Source organism: Malania oleifera, chromosome 11 (assembly GCF_029873635.1).
Source record: "Malania oleifera isolate guangnan ecotype guangnan chromosome 11, ASM2987363v1, whole genome shotgun sequence".
NCBI lineage: Eukaryota > Viridiplantae > Streptophyta > Magnoliopsida > Santalales > Ximeniaceae > Malania > Malania oleifera.
In genome coordinates this window covers 24987725-25006844 of record NC_080427.1, presented here as the reverse complement: position 1 = coordinate 25006844, position 19120 = coordinate 24987725, and the positions used below count along the sequence as shown (strand labels likewise).

At 34.8% G+C, this 19120-nt stretch overlaps 1 protein-coding gene across 1 annotated transcript; it reads left to right on the top strand.

The window, feature by feature from the left end:
• The first annotated feature begins 536 nt into the window (after positions 1-536).
• LOC131168620 (cell number regulator 8) lies at positions 537-16459 on the top strand. Its single transcript, XM_058128200.1, has 3 exons — positions 537-1017; positions 9405-9613; positions 15974-16459. The coding sequence occupies exons 1-3, from the start codon at positions 732-734 to the stop codon at positions 16214-16216; spliced, it is 738 nt and encodes a 245-aa protein (XP_057984183.1). The 5' UTR covers positions 537-731; the 3' UTR covers positions 16217-16459.
• Positions 16460-19120: the final 2661 nt, after the last annotated feature.

The window sequence follows — 19120 nt, the reverse complement described above, 5'->3', positions numbered from 1 at the left end:
ATCATTAATCATAAATTTGCTACGTTTCTAAACATTGAAAGCCTAATCACAAATAAGACCGTTTTTAAATACCAAAACTCCATTATTATAATTAACAAAAACTTTATTATAGTTAACATGCTTACCCCATGCTTCTTTGCCTTTTTTGCTTATGAGTGATCATAGTCACTTGATGACTGCACCGTTTCTATCATTTGAGTGGCTATTTGTGATTTCTTGTCACCTGAGTGATATTTGTCTTATGTTTCATATAGTCAATTCTCCACTTAGTGAGTAGGATGACTGAATGATACGTGATTTGCATTACCTAGACGAATACTTTATGACTTACTTATGCGACTTCCATTTATATTCATATCGACAAAAGGTTTTAGTCTAAAATTATGTGTGTGTGTATATATACATACATAATATTTAACTCCAAAAACTAATGTAAGCATTTTTTATTTTAATTTTTTTTCCCTGCATTCTGCCAAACGGGCTACGACTTTTACACGAGGGGAACAACGGCCCATCCCCAAAAATAAGCCCAAAGCCTATAATAGGAAAGACATGTTTTCGTGGCTTCTGTTGGGGGTTGACTGCAACCGGCTATCGAGACCGAGCCACGAAATCGCAAAACAGAGGATACATCGACATCGACATCGACCAACCTCTCTCTCAGATCTGTGAAATTTGTCTAGGTTTCGATTCCATCCTTCATCACCTGGTAGGTTCTGTTCTTTGCATCCATGGCTAATGCTCAGGAAGAGTCGAGCCCTCTGCTGGCGAAGCAGGCCGAGGGGGAGGAGAAGTCAACTAAGGCCCAGAATGCCTCGCCGGAGGGCGGCCCGCTCGCAGAAAAGTCTCCGGCTCCGGTACCGGTGCACGGTGGTGCCTGCGGGTGGACGGCCGATGGATTACCTTTGGGGTACGGGAGCGTGGTGGGCGAGCCATTGGGAAGGAGCCAGTGGGATTCGAGCCTCTTTGCCTGTCTCGGGCGTAACGACGAGTTTTGTAGCAGCGATCTTGAAGTTTGTGAGTTATTCTGGTCAATATATTGGCTTCAATCAGAGTTTTAAGCGCTTGTATACACGTTCAGTTGTTGCCATTCAATTGTTTATGATTGTGATGAATTCTACTTTTGCATGATTGAATTTTGATTTGTAGGATTTAGGAAATTTTTTCTTACAGGTGCATGTCTTGATTCTACAATTTTTTAGAAAGAAGAATTTTAAAATGTTTCCGAATGACACATATGTCATATGTATCTCAATAGGACAACGCATTTTGCTAGTGATCAGAGCTCGCATGCTCTATAAAAATGAGATCAAGATGTTTGTGGGACATATCATGGCCACCAATATAATTTTCTGGTTACAAGAAGATAAAGAACCGGAGAAGATGATCATATAATGGGATGAACCAATGACTGAATCAAACCCAGGATCATGGGGGTTATTAAGTCTAGGTGGGAGCGCATCCCATTGAGCTTCCCTGACTCCTCCTTATTATTGTTTATTCTTTATCCATGCCGCAGATTCCCAGGCGCTCTTTTCTAGGTATGTAGAGGTGAACTTAAAAGTTTGGTAGTAAAGTACGTGGGTGGGAACATATCTTTGGACCTGTGGTAGTAAAAATTTCATTTTTCTTTGAACTAGGAAAATGCATGTACGAGCACACACAAACATATTGTTATGCTGTAATTATTTTAGAGTTTCTTAGTTTTGGAGTTCCAAATATCGTAGGAGCTTCAGGGGTAAGTTGGAGAATGGGGAATAGCAACTTGACAATTCTTGATGGTGAACGTTTTTGGTGAAGTTGTTCTCCAATGCGTTTTCCTTTTGTATTAGGAATGGCGTTTTTTCAGAATTTTTTAGCAAATAGGAAAAATTTTCAAGGGTGCATGGGTGAATTATTTGTCTATTCAAATTTTAGAGTTTGCCAGGAGGAAATCATCTTACATAATGTTCTTGCAAAATAAATGTTTGTTGCTTTGGGAGAATTTGAAAGCTTTCTAGTTTTTGAAATATGAGCATCCACCAGGTAGAAAGTAAAATTGGGGTAATTTTATCTCTATTGAAAAAATTATTGCTAGTGGGAAAAGTAATTTTGCAAGGACTTTGGAAGAGCTAAACTCCAGAAAGAGGGGTGTAAGTTCAGCAAGCATCGAGATGAGGATGGTGTTTGTTGGATTTGCAAGGATTGTGGATCTCGTAACATTGTTGAGGAAGATTTATCAAGGTGAAGGTAGGAGACAGTTAGTCAACTTCAATAATTAGTAGTCTAATTCATAGGACAAACTTCACAGAACTTGTGAAATTAGGTAGTTTTCATGGCTCATTGTTGAGGTTCTGCAATGATCTTTGCCAAGGAAAATAGATAGACATAAGAGTTTGATTTGGTAATAGGGGATTTGTGGGGAGAATTTTTAGGCCCAAAATGGGAATGTATTTCATTCATTCAAAAGGTGTAGATGTTGATTTTAATGTGATAATTGGATTTGGTCTGGATGATTATTTGATGGCCTTTTTTTTGGTTAAAAAGGTGACCTATCCACTATAAAGTTTGTTAATGAAATCGAAATATGATCCAATGGTTGATAGTCTTACATGAGTTAGATTCTTCAAAGACATAGAAAAGATAGAGGGCAAGGGTACAACTGGAGGAAGTAGGAGGGTTTGTGAACCAACTCCTCTGTTCATTCGCAATTATAGGGTCGGAGAGGGTTGTTTCTCTAGTTGCAACTTAGGGCATTGATTGGTTGAACCCAACTGTTTTTATCTGCTATCCTAAATGTTGAGGTTGTTACTTGCAATCAAGAATCATTATGCAAATTAAGATTTCTTTGCAGTCCAGTGGTGATTTGGGGCTACACAAAGAGTCATTACAAGGTTTTGGCTTTGACATGGAAGTTCTAATGGAGAAGCAGCTAGAGCTTCGTTTTGACATGCATATACTCAATTGGGAAGGGCTTTGAAAGGTGAGGTTCAAGCTTTGGTTCTAGTAAAATCCATCTTTTCATCCTTATGACCCGTGTTGACACGTCCTGAACTAGGGGTCGAACCAAACTGCCTTGACTTGAATGACAATTAAGCGAGTGTGGATGGATAATGTGTTTACAGTGTTCAACGAAGCCACCACTAATATGTTATTTTCTTAGGTATGGTTAGATAGTTGTAATGGTTGAAAGTAGGCGGTCATCGTCTTGATGTAGTCACATTGTTTGTGGCTTTTGGTTCTTAAACCATCAAGTTTTCTTGGGTTGATTGACCCCCTTTCAAGAGGTAAAATAAAATATTTGTAGGCGTAGGAACTTCTTGTCTTGATTTGCATGACCAAAGTAGGGTTCGAGGGAGCATGATTATGTGAGGGGAAGGTATTAGCGCCCCTACACACTTATTCCATGTACTATACTTGATTAACTAATGATTACACTTCTAAACATAATCAAGCAAGAGTATTGACTCTTCCATATATATTTACTTACCAGCCTTTGAATATTGAAACAACCCACCATTGTGGTGACTACTATCACCTTCAGAGTATCGAGAGGATGCCATTGCCCCACTTTCAAGTTCCATCAATGGATTACTTTCTCAATAACATTTTAGAAGGAAAAGTGCAATAATCATGCAAATAGGAAAGAAAATGCCAAAATCATGCAAAAAAGTAGCACAAATTGTCTAATACAATCACTGAGATCACTCAATGTGATTGAATTGGACAAAATGCCCCGTCAGAGTTAATAATGTGAGGTCTAAATAAATTGTTCCTTATTCTCCAATCATTGGGGTCTTTCACATGCATACAAAATATGCTTAAAATAGTGTCATGCGATTACTAGTTGAAAAGCTTGAAAGTTTTTTGAACATTTTAGAATTTTTGCCAGATTGACATCAAAATAATAACGGCAAACAATTAGGAAAATAAAAACACATTTTATGGGATTTTCTTCATGACAACAATAACATCACTTAAAATAATAACAACAACAATGATAAAAATGTTAAGAATTATGATATTAATTAAACACATACATGCACATCAACATTCTCACATGCAAACTTACATGCGCACTAACACACCCATGCATGCATGAAATGCTCATTCACTCGTTCACGCTTATCATGTATAAACATGTAAACATTTAAACTCATCTACATTTATGCATGCTAACATACAAACCAACATACTTTTGCACTCATGCTCATGGTTTTAAATCGCGGTAGCGGGTAGCATAACGTAACGGTAACGGGTGTAATGGGAAGCGGGAGTAGCGGATGTTACATAATGGGAATCGGGTGTAATAGTCGTGAATTATTTCGAAGCACGCACAACCTTGTGCATGTTAGCATATTAGCATGTTTTAAGCTTTAGGCCTTCTTAGAAAGAGTTTTAGTGCATTTTGGATCCTTTAGTTCGAGTAACTAAGTTATTTAGTAAGGGCAACAAGTTTACATTTGTTTTAAACCACCATTCATTGAAAAATTACGTGTGTGTGTGTGTATTTGTACTTCTCATTGTTCTTATCTGTGATAAATTCTTATGTGTGCTAAATTAATTAATAAAACAAAATATATTTTTGTGATAAATTCTTATGTGTGCTAAATTAATTAATAAAACAAAATACATTATACACTCCATTAATCTATTAGACACATAAGACATACCAATAATACAAATATAAAATAGTTAGAAAAGAAAGAAGGTTGAAGTTGAAAAATATATAACATAAATATCACATTACTAATATTATCAAAATAAAATATTTTCCTAACAATCTAGTATTTTCAAATTATTAATTAATACATCTCTTATGAGTATTTAAAGAAAGAGTAAATTTTGTATCATTGTCATCCTCACTATAATCTTTTTCCCCTCTCGCCATATGATATATGATTTTGAAAAAGAGGGAAAAAGTGAGAAGAAAAAGTAAAAACTAAAATAAATTTTTTGGTGCAAGTGTGTAACAATCTTGTAGGGGTCATGAATGGCCATAGCAGCCTTTACGTTACGGTCGCGGTCCGTAACGGTCGCTACAGCTGTGATTTTTCTTCTCACCGATTTCGCGGTGTGTAACGGTATTAGTAACCCAAAAAATCATTGCGTAATGGTTGCGGCCGTTATTTAAAACCATGCTCATGCACATGCATGCGTATATTTTGAAACACCGATGCATATAAACACATGCATGCATTCAATCTTAACAATCTGCATTCGTACACCTATATACATGTATGCGTATATACATACATAAACTCACACATACATATTCATGCATTCACAAATCACACCTGCTCACAAACATATTCCATTCATGCATGCGTACATCTTCATAGACCTACATGCTTGTGACATAGCACACTCATACACATATGCATGCATGCAGTTCACACATTCATACGCATGTGAATGCGTATGAACAGATGCATGCGCATATTCACATCATGCATGCTTACATAAACTTCACATGCATCAGGAATCATGGTGAGGGGGGGGGGGGGCAAGTATATGCATAAAAAAATTATTGAGAATAATTTGCTATATTTGTAATGATTATAACTTTTATTGAGCTATTACCTAAATTGTCTACTTTGTTAACGTGCATTTTTTTTTTTGTGTGCGCTTTTAAAAAGAGATAGAGAAGAAAGAAACGTGTTATGAAGTAGAACCTTGAGTAAATACATTGCAACAATGGTAAAAAAAAAGTCAAAAATATATCGCCATGAGCACATCATAGAGGAAAAAAATGTAGTGTCAAAAGATCAAGTATAAATCAATAATTTTACTTGAATAATGATCCAGGAGCGAGAGCCAGCCGTATGTGATCATGTCTCTTGGTGTTAATCACATTACCATTCAATACTAGTCATCATATTCTTCTTAGGTTCAGCTGTTGAAGCTTTTACAAAGATAAGAGTTCAAAGAAAATTACAATGATGAACTAACTCCAAAGACTAATGACTCATTTGTCCCATGCCTTGCTATATCAAAAGTATCTAAAAAATGTTGGTTGCAAGCTAGATTTGTATGACAAGAACAGGCCAATGAGTCTAGAATGGGCAATGACACTGATTACAACACTTTAGGGAGATTGAAACATAGAATGTTTAGTAGCTAGCCAAATTGGAACATAAAAAAAATAGAGAGATCAGAGAGATGAATATTATTTATTTATTTTGTTAAGTGGGTTATTGAGATAAGTAAGATACAAATATCTATATTTTTTTATATTTTTATATAAAATCCCTCTTTAAGGACAATGAACTCAAAGACCCTCCTACGGGAAGGGCATTATATGATGGAATGAAATTGCTTGTGGCTTAAAAAAAATTTATCATTTTTTTGTAAATATTTTAGAAATTTAACTCTTTAAAAATATATTTTTTGGATGACTTCTATCAATAAGTGATCCAAAAAAATATATGGTCTCCAGCTATTTGATGAGTGCCAATTCTACCCACTAGACCATGGAACAAAAAATCCAAAATGTTTACTATGACTAAACCAAACATTATGAAGCCAGAAATTGGTTTTGAAAAATTGTAGGAAAAAGATTAATATTTAAGAGGAAGAATTAAATAAGTGAGTGGGTGCCATGAAGAGCAGCATCCACTACTGGGTAGGAACCACCGAGAGGCGTGAGGGTGTGAGGTGAAAAGGCAGCGAGGCTGTGAGGGTGAAGGCTCTATTAAATTATAATATTATATATTTAAACCCCATCCAGTAACAAATACGGGGAGTTCTAGTTGGGAGAGAGGCTGAGGAGGCGGGAAGAATATAAAAAGGCAAACTGGCAAATGGAAAACTAATTTTTTGGGAACTTGCCGCCCCCTCTTGAACTGCCATTGCATGCATGTATTCAAAGACCCATGCATATATTCACTCATCTACACCCTTCCAGCTATATTCATGCGCACATATTTGCACACACACACACACACAGGCATGCAGATGCATCTTACCCTTTTTTAATTAATTAATTATTTTAATTCATTGTAATTAAAAAAACATGCATGCACGCACACACACATGCATGTACATGTACATGTATACCTCCTTTTTTCATGTTCCCAATTCATTATTATTCTTAATTAATTCAATACAAAATTTAAGAAACATAAATAAAATAAAAATGTTTCATTTATATGATACTGTAATAATAGTTGTCAAGTGGAAAAAAATTCCTCTCTCTCATGATTGGCATGCAATCGTTTTGCTCTCTTGCAAAAACCTTCTCTGTTCTTTCATGTAGTATTGCACCATTAAATTGTTAGAAAATGCCAGCAGATGTGTCCTAGAATTTGGTTCAGATTGAAGGAAAGAATAGCAAAGTTGGAGCAAAGCTGTGTTTGTCTGTGCTCGAATGACAATCAGAGTAGCAACATGGGTTAGGTTTCCTTCAGATCCTGTGAAATGGTTTTCTGATGGGTTCTCTATTGGTTGGGAAAAGGATTTTTTATTGCGTGATTGGGTGATTTGTTTAACAAAGGCATCAATTTCTGGAGTTAGGGTTGGGGTGGAAACAGTTTTTGTCCCTGATGAATTTAAAGATGCATGTGGTGAAGTTTTGAAATTGAATTCTATGAGGTGGCTAGTGGCCTCCATCATGAGGCTGGTGGACAGTTGAATGTCCACAGCGAGATCAACAATCATGGACCCAGGTCGTGGCAGCGGTGAATAATGTAGAAGGTGAAGCCTGGAAAAGTGGTGATTTGCCTTGGTGTCAGGGTGGTATTGTACAGAAATGACAGTTCTGCTCTCAATGTGGTGGTGAGATGCAATTGGAAAAGAATCTGCTCTGGAAGCCATCAGTTCTCATTCGAAGATGACGATGGTGGTAGAGGTGGCTAGGATTTTTCTTGGGAATGATGAGATGTCGCAGATTGGACTGGGGAGCTTATTGATTGTATTAGACTTGGGCCAGTTACTTGATAAAGGAGGAGCCCCTTTATTATCAAGAATGGGTCTAGCTTTTGAATATGCCTGTTTTGTTTTTCTTTTTTTGTGGGGGGGGGGGGGGGGGGGAGTGTGCTCTTCCTCTTCTAAGATGGGCCACTATAATGACAGGCTGATATTCTAAATGTTGTTCTTAGAGCTGCGGAGCCTGAGGCTATAGGCCATTTGTCTGATCAATGTTCTAATAAGGGTCAGGGCAGTTTTGTTGAAGGGGAGTTTATGCAGTAGAGAGGCCCAAGAAGATTTAAGGGATAAAAGTGAGTAGGATTGTTCAGTGGAGTGTTGGTTTGAATAGGGAGAATTTAGCCAAAGATACAAAGGGGGGAATCTCTCAGGCAGAACTGGAAATTCAATTAGTTGGAGCACAGATTGGGAAGAATCTTAGTAATGGTTTGTGTGAGGTATGCATTTTTGGGAATTTACAGAGTGGAAATGAATTTAAGACAGCTGTGTTACTAAGGTGTATGTGCGCCGGTCTGCAAGGAAAGAGAGGAAATGTAAGAGAAAACTGCTGTAAACAATTGTATCATTTCAAACTTTTGGGAAGGAAAATTTAAAAAATAAATGATGCTGGGAATTTTTATGTTGTTTCGACAACAAAGTGGTTGAATTTTATTATATAATTTAACATATTATTAGTTGGATTTTCATTTGAGTTTTTTTCTTTTTCCTTTTTGCTGTATCATTTATTGGAAAAGTATTTTCGTTGTCTAATGTGTTTTGTGTGTGTGTGTGTGTGTGAGAGAGAGAGAGAGAGAGAGAATTTTAAGGATGAACATTATAACACTTCGTGTTATAGTTTGCATATAGTTAGACTAAAGAGTATTAGCATTATGTAATGGCAATATAAGTATTCTACCATTTAAATTTTGCATTAATTTGCTTGAGTGTAAATTTTTTCATTATTTGAATATTAAAAGCATTAAAAGTCATATGAACTACAGATTAATTTTTTTCATGCAGGCAGGAACAGTTGATTTGATAATTGAGAATGGAAATTATAAATGGAGTTATAATGTTGTACATTCTGAAGTTAATGTAATTATAAAGTCAGTAAAAATTATACACGTTTATTAAGGCATTTTTGTGATTGATTTAAACTCTTATTATTTAAACAATTGTGTTATTTATTCCCATGCACAGCAGAAGTCTCTGCCTGTGCCCTTGTGGTATGGTGATTTGTCCCCTATACGATTGATTTGTTGCACATAATTCCTTTTGCTCGCACTTTCATAAAGATTCTTTGTCATATTATTTTTATTGGCAACCCATTGATGCATATATTTTTGAATGATTGTCAATAGTGAAGCATGACTCAGATTTTTGTCTGCTTTTGCATGCAAATTTCAGATGACTGACTCCTGAGATTTCAATTATGAATTGATTTGTTCTTCAATTACCATTCTCCATACGCTTCTCAATTTTTTCTCATATTGGGTATTGGCAATTGTGCATCTGCCTAGGTCTTCTTGGAAGCATTGCTCCTTGTGTTCTGTATGGAAGCAATGCTGAGAGGCTTGGAAATGGTTCTGCCCCAAGAACTTTCACAAATCACTGCTTGACTTACACTGGTCTATATTTACTTGGAAATTCCATTTTTGGTGGTAATTGGTTGGCACCCTGGTTTTCACATCCTAGTCGTACGGCTATCCGCCTAAAGTTTAACCTAGAGGCAAGTCATTTATTGTTTTTTGTTGCTTTACTACATTTTGTGTCTTTAAAATACCTTTTATTTGTTGACTGTAATTTATTCTTCACTTTGCATGGATTCACTCTGTCTTATTACTATCTTCTGGAGCTATTTACTTCTGGATGCTTTCTTTGTATCATATTGCTTTGTGTCACTTTTTTTTTACTTTTTTAATTCTGAGTAATCTTGTGGTTTATAATTTATATGACATCAAAGATTTATTAAATTGATTTAAACATGTTCAAATTTTCTAAAGCTGCAGATGCTTTAAATTCTCAGGGTTTGGCTTTTTTTGAGCTAAGTTTGAGAGATGTATGATATATCGTAGTGACATAGTGTCTTAATGTGTCTCACCTCAACCCCTACGCCTCCATGTTTCTACTAGATAACAATTTGCAGATGTCTATTTTGAAGTTACTGTTCTTTGTTATATAAAAAATAAATTAACTAACTAACAAAACAAATAATTCTTTTGCTGAGGAATGCTTGGGTTTGGGTAAACAAGGAATTTTAGTGTTTATAGTTATGGTATATAGTAGGTCCAAGTTTTAGAAGTCAACCAGGGATGGAATTGGCATTTAATCACATTTTTGGTTGAGATAGATAAAGGTAGCTGGAAATTCTTTCAGCAAGAAAACTAGGGTTTAGGAATCTTTTTCCAATTAGGAGATTAGGGTTTTATGGTGGCAAAGGCAGGAAATATTCTAGGATTTTAGGGCAGGAAAAGAAGTAAGATACGAGGGAAGGGGATAGAACCTAGGAATCCACCTAGAATTATTTGAGGAATCTGCTCTCAGGTCACAACCACGATGAAATCTGCATGGCTATGAGAAAGCACTCTGGTGGAAAATTCTAGTTTATCAGCCTATCATAAATAAAAAATTACTTTTAATGGAGGATATCTTGTCTTCTTCATTTAATTTATTCTTCTTTTAATGAAGGATTTTTTTTTTTTGTTTAAAAAAAAATCAGGTGATCGCAACCCTTTTTATAGACTCCATACTTATCAATTCTGCTAGGACTTGGCTTGCTTAGGAAGCAAGGAGCTTCTAAAACCAACCCACGAGTTAACTTTCAAGAATATAATTTGACAAGAAGTCTCACTGAAGGACTTAAAAATTAAAATTACACTGTATGGAAAATAACTTAAAGTCAAAAAATTACTAGTTTGCCCCTTAAAGCTAAAAAATTATATGTCTGCCCCTTGGATGTGCTGCTCCAGATACAGAAACAGCAATTCTAAAAATAATGTACAGGGCTTAAACTTGCTTTTTATTGATCTTTTTATTGCATGAATCACTTTCTAAAGGTCTTCTAATTCTTTTGAGGCTTCTGGCTGATTCAGTTTTTATATTTTTTGGTAAATGATGTTGAGCTGGTATGAGCATAACCTTAATGTGAAAAGTCATTCAATCGAAAACTGAAAAAACTTAGGTGATGGAAGTTGCTACCTGGCTCAGTTGGCTTCTTATGTTATTTTGTATTCTTTTGTATTAAAATTGGAAGCTTTTTTCCCCCTCAATTTCCAGTTTCGGAACTAAGTTCTGTTTTGAGAGGCCATAGTGTTTCTTAAGTCTCTATCTGATGCCATGGGAACAAAATTTACGACTCACTCGTTCAAAAATGTCGTGAAAATAGGGATGGCAGCAGACAAAGTGGACTGAGTGAGCCAATTATTTAGGTAACCTTGTCTTCTCCATCCCTAATGGGATGGATTTAATTAGCGAGAAGGATAAATGGGATAAGGGGGATTTGGGTTCAAGGTGGTGGTGGTGGTGGTGGTTGTTGTTGTTCTTCTTCTTCTTCTTCTGGTGCTTGGGAATTATTGAATGGTCAGTGGTTATTGCTGGTGCCACAACAGATGATCACCGGGGATTATTGCCAAACAAAAAATACATGCCTTTTTGTATGCAAGGTATAAGAGGATGGATTTCAGCTGGATTTTTTTGGGTGATGGGAAGACATTCAAGTTGAAGCTTTCATGGAGGGATTATTGTCAAACAAAGAATACATGCCTTTTTGTATGCAAGGTATAAGAGGATGGATTTCAGCTAGATTTTTTAGGCTGACAGGAAGACATTCAAGTTGAAGCTTTCATGGGATATAGGACTTCTTTTTTATAGCCTAGATTGCTGGAACAAAAGCCTTTCTGATCTGGATATCAGGACAAATGAAGCGGTTTTGTTCTAAAGCAAATAAGCCCCAGGTCCACACCATCAGGAACTTGTTCCTTTTCGATGATGGTGCGCTATTGGCAAGTGATTTGGATCAGGTGATTGTGATTAAGAAGTTCCTGAAGTCTGAAAAAAATCAAGTTGTGAGGATTCCAGATGTCACAAAGGTGTTAGGTTGGTGGCAATAAAGCATTGGAAGACCTGGTGATTTGGAGTGCAGGTGAGGAATTCATCTAATGGCCCGTGCATTGCCTAGAGATGATTGGGCTGTGGTTCCTAGAACATTGTTGATGACTCCAAATGTAAGGATTTGGGAACACTAACTTTGAAATTTGAAAGGCTAACAGGGATCAAAAGCCTAGTTTTGCAAATTTGTTGAAGAAGAATGAGGCTTCCTGTTGGCAATGATGGTTTTATGATGTGGGTTGTTGCTGTTGACGATGTTAATCAGGCTGGAAATGGGTGTTTGCATAGGTGAGAGTTTTGGTCGAATATGGGGTGTGACTCTTGGCACAGCCAATTGGTGTCTAATTTGAATAAGGAAAAGCTGGATACCCAGTTTCAGCAAGATGTGCCTGGATCAAGTTGCTTAGTGTTGCAATGTGCTTTCTTCTTACATTTTCTGTCTTCTAGAGTGGCTTATCCTGCTTACGACCTGGGATAAGAAGTTTTAAGCTTCTATTCATGTGGGTTAAGCAGCAGTTCAACATGAACTGAGGCTTCCAGTCACTGAAGGGGCTTTTTTTTTTTTTTTTTTTTTTGGGGGGGGGGTTGCTATATCTCAATGAAGAAAAGGAAGTGATGATGGAAGCTCACTGTTGCAGAGTTTGGTGTGTAACGGATGCAGTGCAGGGTGTTCACGGCAGATTGTATGTCTGTTGGCCTAGGAGATTCACATTCCACTGAGGATGACATTCTTATGGTGGTTGATAGTTCAGGTTGCAGCAAACCATCCAAGTACAATATAGGACTAAATGAAAAAACCTGTGTTTTAAAAGGTGCAATCCAGACCAGGATCGCCTCAAGATTAGGCAGCTTGAGGTGCAGTCTAAAATACCAAATTCTCAAAAGCAGATGCATGATGCCATGAGGCTTAACATCTGCACAAACGGTGCACCTTTTGTGCTTTTTTGGTTGGGCGTTTTTCTTGATTGGGGCTTACTCATTTTGAACTTGTTCATTTTAAAGAAAAATCGAATCATATGTATATATGAAAGGACTAAGGAATGTTCTAATCTGTGTGAACTATAACTCTTGAATTTAAACATGTCCAAAACAGTTGAAATTGTGTCTCGAATCATGAACAACAGTTTGTAATGTTATGATTATCTTTTAGCATGGTTGAATGATTTAAAATTTATATGCTTAGAATGAAAATACAACATTTACAAATCATAATTGATTTTTTTTTTTTCAAATTTATTTGTAATTTTTGTATTTCATTTTTTAAAGTATATATCTTATTTATTTATTTACAAAAAATAAAATTCTCAAATGACATACTGATGAAGGACTGTCATCATCATGTAGACCCCTTCTGGCTTACATTTTTTTGGGATGGATTTTAGGACATGAGGATGCAGAATTGGGCCTTGATCTTGTATAATTTTCTATTATGTAGGCATTGTTGGGGTTGATTTGTGAGTATGAGTTTAGTTAACTGTAGGATGTAGATACTTTGGTAATTATATATTTGAGAATAACCTATTTTGAATTCAAAATATGCAACTTTAGCTGCGGCTTATAAAGGCGAATCTATGGAGGGTCATCATTGACTCTTGCAAAACAAATGCTAAGAGAAAAAAGAAGATTTCCAAACCCATGCCCTGTTTCCCCTCCTCCTTCCTCTTCTTCTTTCTTCCTCTCTTCTCTCTCCGCCTTTTTTCTCTCCTTTGAAATTTTCTTCTGTCTGGTGTCCCTGGTGATGAACGGCTACTCATACTCAATGCTACGGGAGAGCTTTAATCTATAAAGTTTGACTTTGTTGTCTATACGTACATACATACATAAATATATTAGTGGGTAGACTTCTTGTGCTCCCATCTTGTGTATCCTGTCTCTTAATAAAATCTTTCTTTTCTTAAAAAGATATGATAATCCAGTAATTGATTACACTTGTAGACTTTGTTCCAGAATTAGGTGCATTTGTTAGACCTCATCTGAATTTTTTTTGAGTAGAATATGTTAATATTTTTAATACATTTATCAAAATAATTACACATCATTGAATTCATATTGATAAATATGCGAGTATTGAAATTCAGGATATTAAATTAATCAATAATCAGTCGTGTTAAAGAATTTCTTTCTAAATATTGCAATTCAATCTGCTCTCTATGAACTTACGTAGTTAAAACTTTTTAATGTATTTAAAGATTTACTACATTCTAATTATGCATTCAGTTTATGGTATATGGTCCAATTTATGTTTTAATTATTTAATATCTCTTTTCCATATTGTGCATTAATATATCCTTTAGTTCTATACTGAACTAAGATATATTTTTTAGAAAAATAAATAATATAAACATATTTAATCAATATTATTCACATATGAAACCTCAAATGTTGCACATGACAAATTTACTAGTTATATTTAAAAATTTTAAACGCAGACACACACACACACAGATGCACAAAACATACAGAAAATTTGGTCTAGGCTCAGGTTCATACTTCTTTGCCTGATTTCTTGGCTACTACCACTTGGACTGTATTTTGGTTTAAGAATCTGCTATAGTGAAATCTCTCCCTCCAGCAACCCCCTCCCCTCAAAACACCAATCTCCTTTTCCCTTTTTTCCCTTCCCTGCAGATGGAAAAAGCCCATGGTTTTAAATAGCATCCTTTGAAGTAGGGGTGTAAACAGCTCAAATCAGACTGAACCAAGTAGCTTGGTTTTGAGAAATAATGAACCTATAGCGAACCTTTTTTTTTATTTTATGAAATCTGTGTTTGACTGTTTGATTTGTTTTTTCCTCGATTGTACTGAAGACCAGCCAAAGATTCTTCAATAAACCATTCAAAACCGTATGTTTAAATTTGAAATATTAACTTATGACTTGCTCACATGAGGCCCATTCACAAACCCAATTGCGAATTGAATTCTTGGGGGGTGTGGTTGGGAGGGGTTGTTGGCCTTTATTGATGGGAGGAGACTAGCCCTCTCCAGCTTTTGATGTGGGACAAATTCTTTCCTCATGCTGACAGCAACCCTCCACATATTCTCCTCTTCTCCCATGGTATGCATAGGCTATTAGGCTCATAAGTCATAACTGTCCCCACCATCCCATGTCGAAAGACTCAGACTGGTAGGATGGGGTTGGCCTCCCCTCTTCCTGTATAAACTTCCTCTCCCCTTACCCCATTTTTTGCAAATAATACGAGACATAATCACAGTGAGCAGTTTCTCTGTAAAATCCTCCACCCTGAAAGAATTACTTGCTTTATAAAATTTTAAAAGCATTGAATGCGAAAACTGAAGCAAATAAAATATTTATTAAATCCTAATTTAAGTAGACCAAATTCAAATGGGTGTGGAAATAGCATTACCTTGCATTGGTGCAAACAAATCTACTATGCTATTTCCACGCCTATTTCCAGCCTTACCTTGCATTTTCTATCACTTTTGTGACAGAAACCAATACAAACACATGCATACACATGCAGTCATTTTCATTTGTTTTTATTCAATGGATGTAGAGGGTTTCCAGTAACATTTGGATTACTAGTCATTGCTGTGGTATGATTCCCTTGACAGAACCCATAGAGCATGTTATTTGGGTTTCTCTACTATGCTTTTTGGCTGCTAACTAGTTAAAATTTCCTGTCCAACCAGGCTCCACTAGGTTTTTGTTCTTCTCATTGTTTGAACCTTCACCCGTTCCAACATTCAATTTGATGTTTTAATTTGCCTTTACGTGATCAAAATCAAAGTAGATGTGCTCTTATGAATTATTGCCAACTAAACCTGGTTTTCTTGTTACAAGATGAATGATTTGTGACCAACACGAATCTGACATTTCCCTCTTTGCACAATGGTGCCTTGTTAAACATCCTGTTATTTTGATCAGCTGATTATGTTATTTATAGGGAAGCAGATGCTGTGTTCTTCAAGTCCAAAAGAAATTTTTCAAAGCATTTGTTTTCTTGTTTTTGGTGACAAACAGGGCAGCTGCGAGGCACTTAATAGATCATGTGGTTGCTGTGGAAGCTGTGTGAAGGATGAGCTACAGCGTGAAGTGTGCGAGTCAGCATGTGACTTTTTGACTCATCTCGCATGTCACCCCTGTGCTCTTTGCCAGGAAGGTCGTGAGCTGCGGCGTAGGCTGCCTCATCCTGGCTTTAATGCCCAACCAGTCATGGTTATGCTACCTCCCACGGAGCAGACTATGGGCCGCGGTGGAGCCTAAACCTGCATCTTGTTTGAAGCCCAAACCTGTCTCTACTTCTGGCTTTGTTATATGATATTGCCATGTTTGTTTTAAGATGCTCTTTTAACTGCATTGTGTTTGAAGACCAAGAGACCTAGTAGTGAGGTTTCAATGGGGACTTTCCCTATGATGTGCTTATAATACATAATTATATATTGTATTTGTATATGTGCCTTCTGTATTTTGAATGAAAGTGGTTGAGTCGGAATTTAAGTGATTAAATTTGCTTTATGCAGGACTCTCTCTCTCTCTCTCTCTCAGTAAGTGCGTATGATTTTCTGTATGGTTTGTCGATTTTCTGATGTCTGGGAAGTGGGTTTTCAGAGCATTCAAAAGGGCAGCGTGCGGTATTGGATGTCTAATTCATCCAACAAAGGTGGGGAAGCTTGGAGTTGGGGATGGGATTATAGAAGCAGCTGCGATGTTGGCTGAGGCAGCGAGAGTTTCTCCTGGGAGGCAAAGATGAAGAAGATTGAGCTGGGGTGTTTGCTGATTGTGCTGGAGTTGGGTTATAGCTACTTAATAAAAGAGGAGCTTCTCGCTTTACTCCCAGGACCAACAATCTCTTGAATAGACTCGTAATGTAGGCACCGTTGATAGGCCCCAGGAGTCGGGAGGTGAATTTACTAGTCCATGGAGCTGATGAGCTTTCAAATGTGGGTGTCTGTGTGTGGTGTTTGAAGTAAGAGAGGCCCAAAGTCGTCTTAAGTAAGGAGCTTGCCTAAGGATTTAACAGAAGAGGATGTGATGGGGGAGAAATCCTTGGGCATGGCAGGAGTTGCGTTCAGGATAGTTTGGAATTACATATACAGAAGCTTGAATTTAATAAGCGTTGATAATAAGTATTGAATTGGAAAAGTGTTGAAAATTATAAATATTAGGTTGTGGTTAAAATAAGTAATATTTGGAGGCTTGTTTTTATTATATTGTACCATATAATTATTTTTTAATATATTTTAAATTATAAATATTAATATTTTTAATTAATAATTTTATTAATAATTATTTATCATTAAAATTTAAATACTCTCCATTAAAAAGATTATAGTGTTTAATTAATAATAATCTCGTTATTAATTTATATTTACAACATATTATTGTCATATTAAATTATGATAGAAATAAAATAAGTAATTAAAATTAAAATTTTAATTTATTTACTGTTAATTAAATTAATAAATAGTTCTTGTTCTATCCAAAATTGAATTACAATGACTAATATGTATTTTTAAATATATTTTAAATAAAATATTAATATTTTTAGAACTAAAAATTTAATTGATAATTAAATTAATTTTCTAACTAAAATTTTCCCACTAACCAAAATAATATAATATTATTTATTAATTAGCAATAATGTTGCTATTAATATATATTTATAACATATGATTATTACATTGATTAATGTTAAAAATAGTGTTAATAACTAAATTAAATTTTTTAGTTTATTTGTTATTAATTTAAATTGATAGATAGTTCTTTTCATTCGTTCCTGAATTCAATTATATTTTATTAATAATTAATAATCACCAATAATTTTATTGTTAATATATATTTATAACGTATGATTATCACATTAATTTATGTTAAAAATAGTATTAATAACTAAATTAAATTTTTTAGTTTATTTATGTAAATTTAAATCTATAGGTGGTTCTTTTTATTCAGTTCTAAATTTAATTATATTCTATTAATATTTAATAGGTTATAATGCATAATAAAATAATATATGTTTAATTTTTAATTAATAATTTAATTACTAATTATGTTAATTGTTATTTTTAATTAAAAATTAATATTTTTATTGAGTAAAAATTATATAAAATTATTTTTTTATCAACACTAATCTTGTTCTTAATTTATATTTATAACATATGATTATCATATTAATTTATGTTAAAATAATAATATTAATTAAATTATTATTTTTAATTTTTGATATTAATTTACATTAATAGATGATTCTTCTTCTTCACTAGAGATGAATTATATTTAATTAATGATTAATATATTATAATACATAATAAAATAATACATGATTATCTTCTAACGCATTTTTTAAATTATAAAGTAGCCTCCAAATTTTCTTATATTTATAAAATTGACTCCACCTATGAACAGTGCTACTCATAAATGGCCAAAAAACTATCTTAGATTGCTTCTCAAAATAATTCTAGAAGGGGGCATGAGTTAATTCAATACTTAAATAATGGTAATTTGAATTGAGTTGGTAAAACAATCATTCCTAGGATGGATCTTGGAGGGGGCAGTTGTGTCCTTTAAGATTTCCTGAGGTGAGATTAACCATATGTTGCTTGAACGATATTCCATAAGGCTATGTGGGGATCAATGTTTATAGGCTACTAATCATAATAAATTGGGTTAAAATGAATGTCATTTGATTTAATTTGACATGATGAGAGATTGAATTTGTATCATTTGTGGAATGGGTTTCAAAGCCTATAGGGAATGCTAGTGTCTTTTCCTCATGTAATCGTATTCTCAATTTGACTTTGGTTGCGTAGACCATGATTATCAATTCTTTGACTCTACAATCAAATGGTAGTAATTAAGTGATTTAACCACATTTAAGAAAATGACAAGTTAATGGTAACTCCATAAAATTTATTTTTACCAATTTCTCACCCCCATATCATAATTTTTATCTCAAGATCATCAATTGAGTCAAGGCAATTCAAAGGTAGCCCTCCAGACATTACGACAATTGTCATCACATAAATTTCAAAACTTGTAACTAAATACGTTACACTACAAAACTGACAAAATACATAGGATTGTGTGCTGCATAGTTTGTTCTATGTATTGAATATTTTTAGGAATTTATTAAAACTCTTAAAATATCATAAACTTCAAATATTTTAA

Bases quoted from the DNA above. Each gene is read 5' to 3' on its own strand.
- LOC131168620 (XM_058128200.1), top strand. From the start codon at position 732: ATGGCTAATGCTCAGGAAGAGTCGAGCCCTCTGCTGGCGAAGCAGGCC. The intron at 1,018-9,404 runs GTGAGTTATTCT...GCATCTGCCTAG, and splicing joins TAGCAGCGATCTTGAAGTTT to GTCTTCTTGGAAGCATTGCT. The intron at 9,614-15,973 runs GCAAGTCATTTA...GGTGACAAACAG, and splicing joins GCCTAAAGTTTAACCTAGAG to GGCAGCTGCGAGGCACTTAA.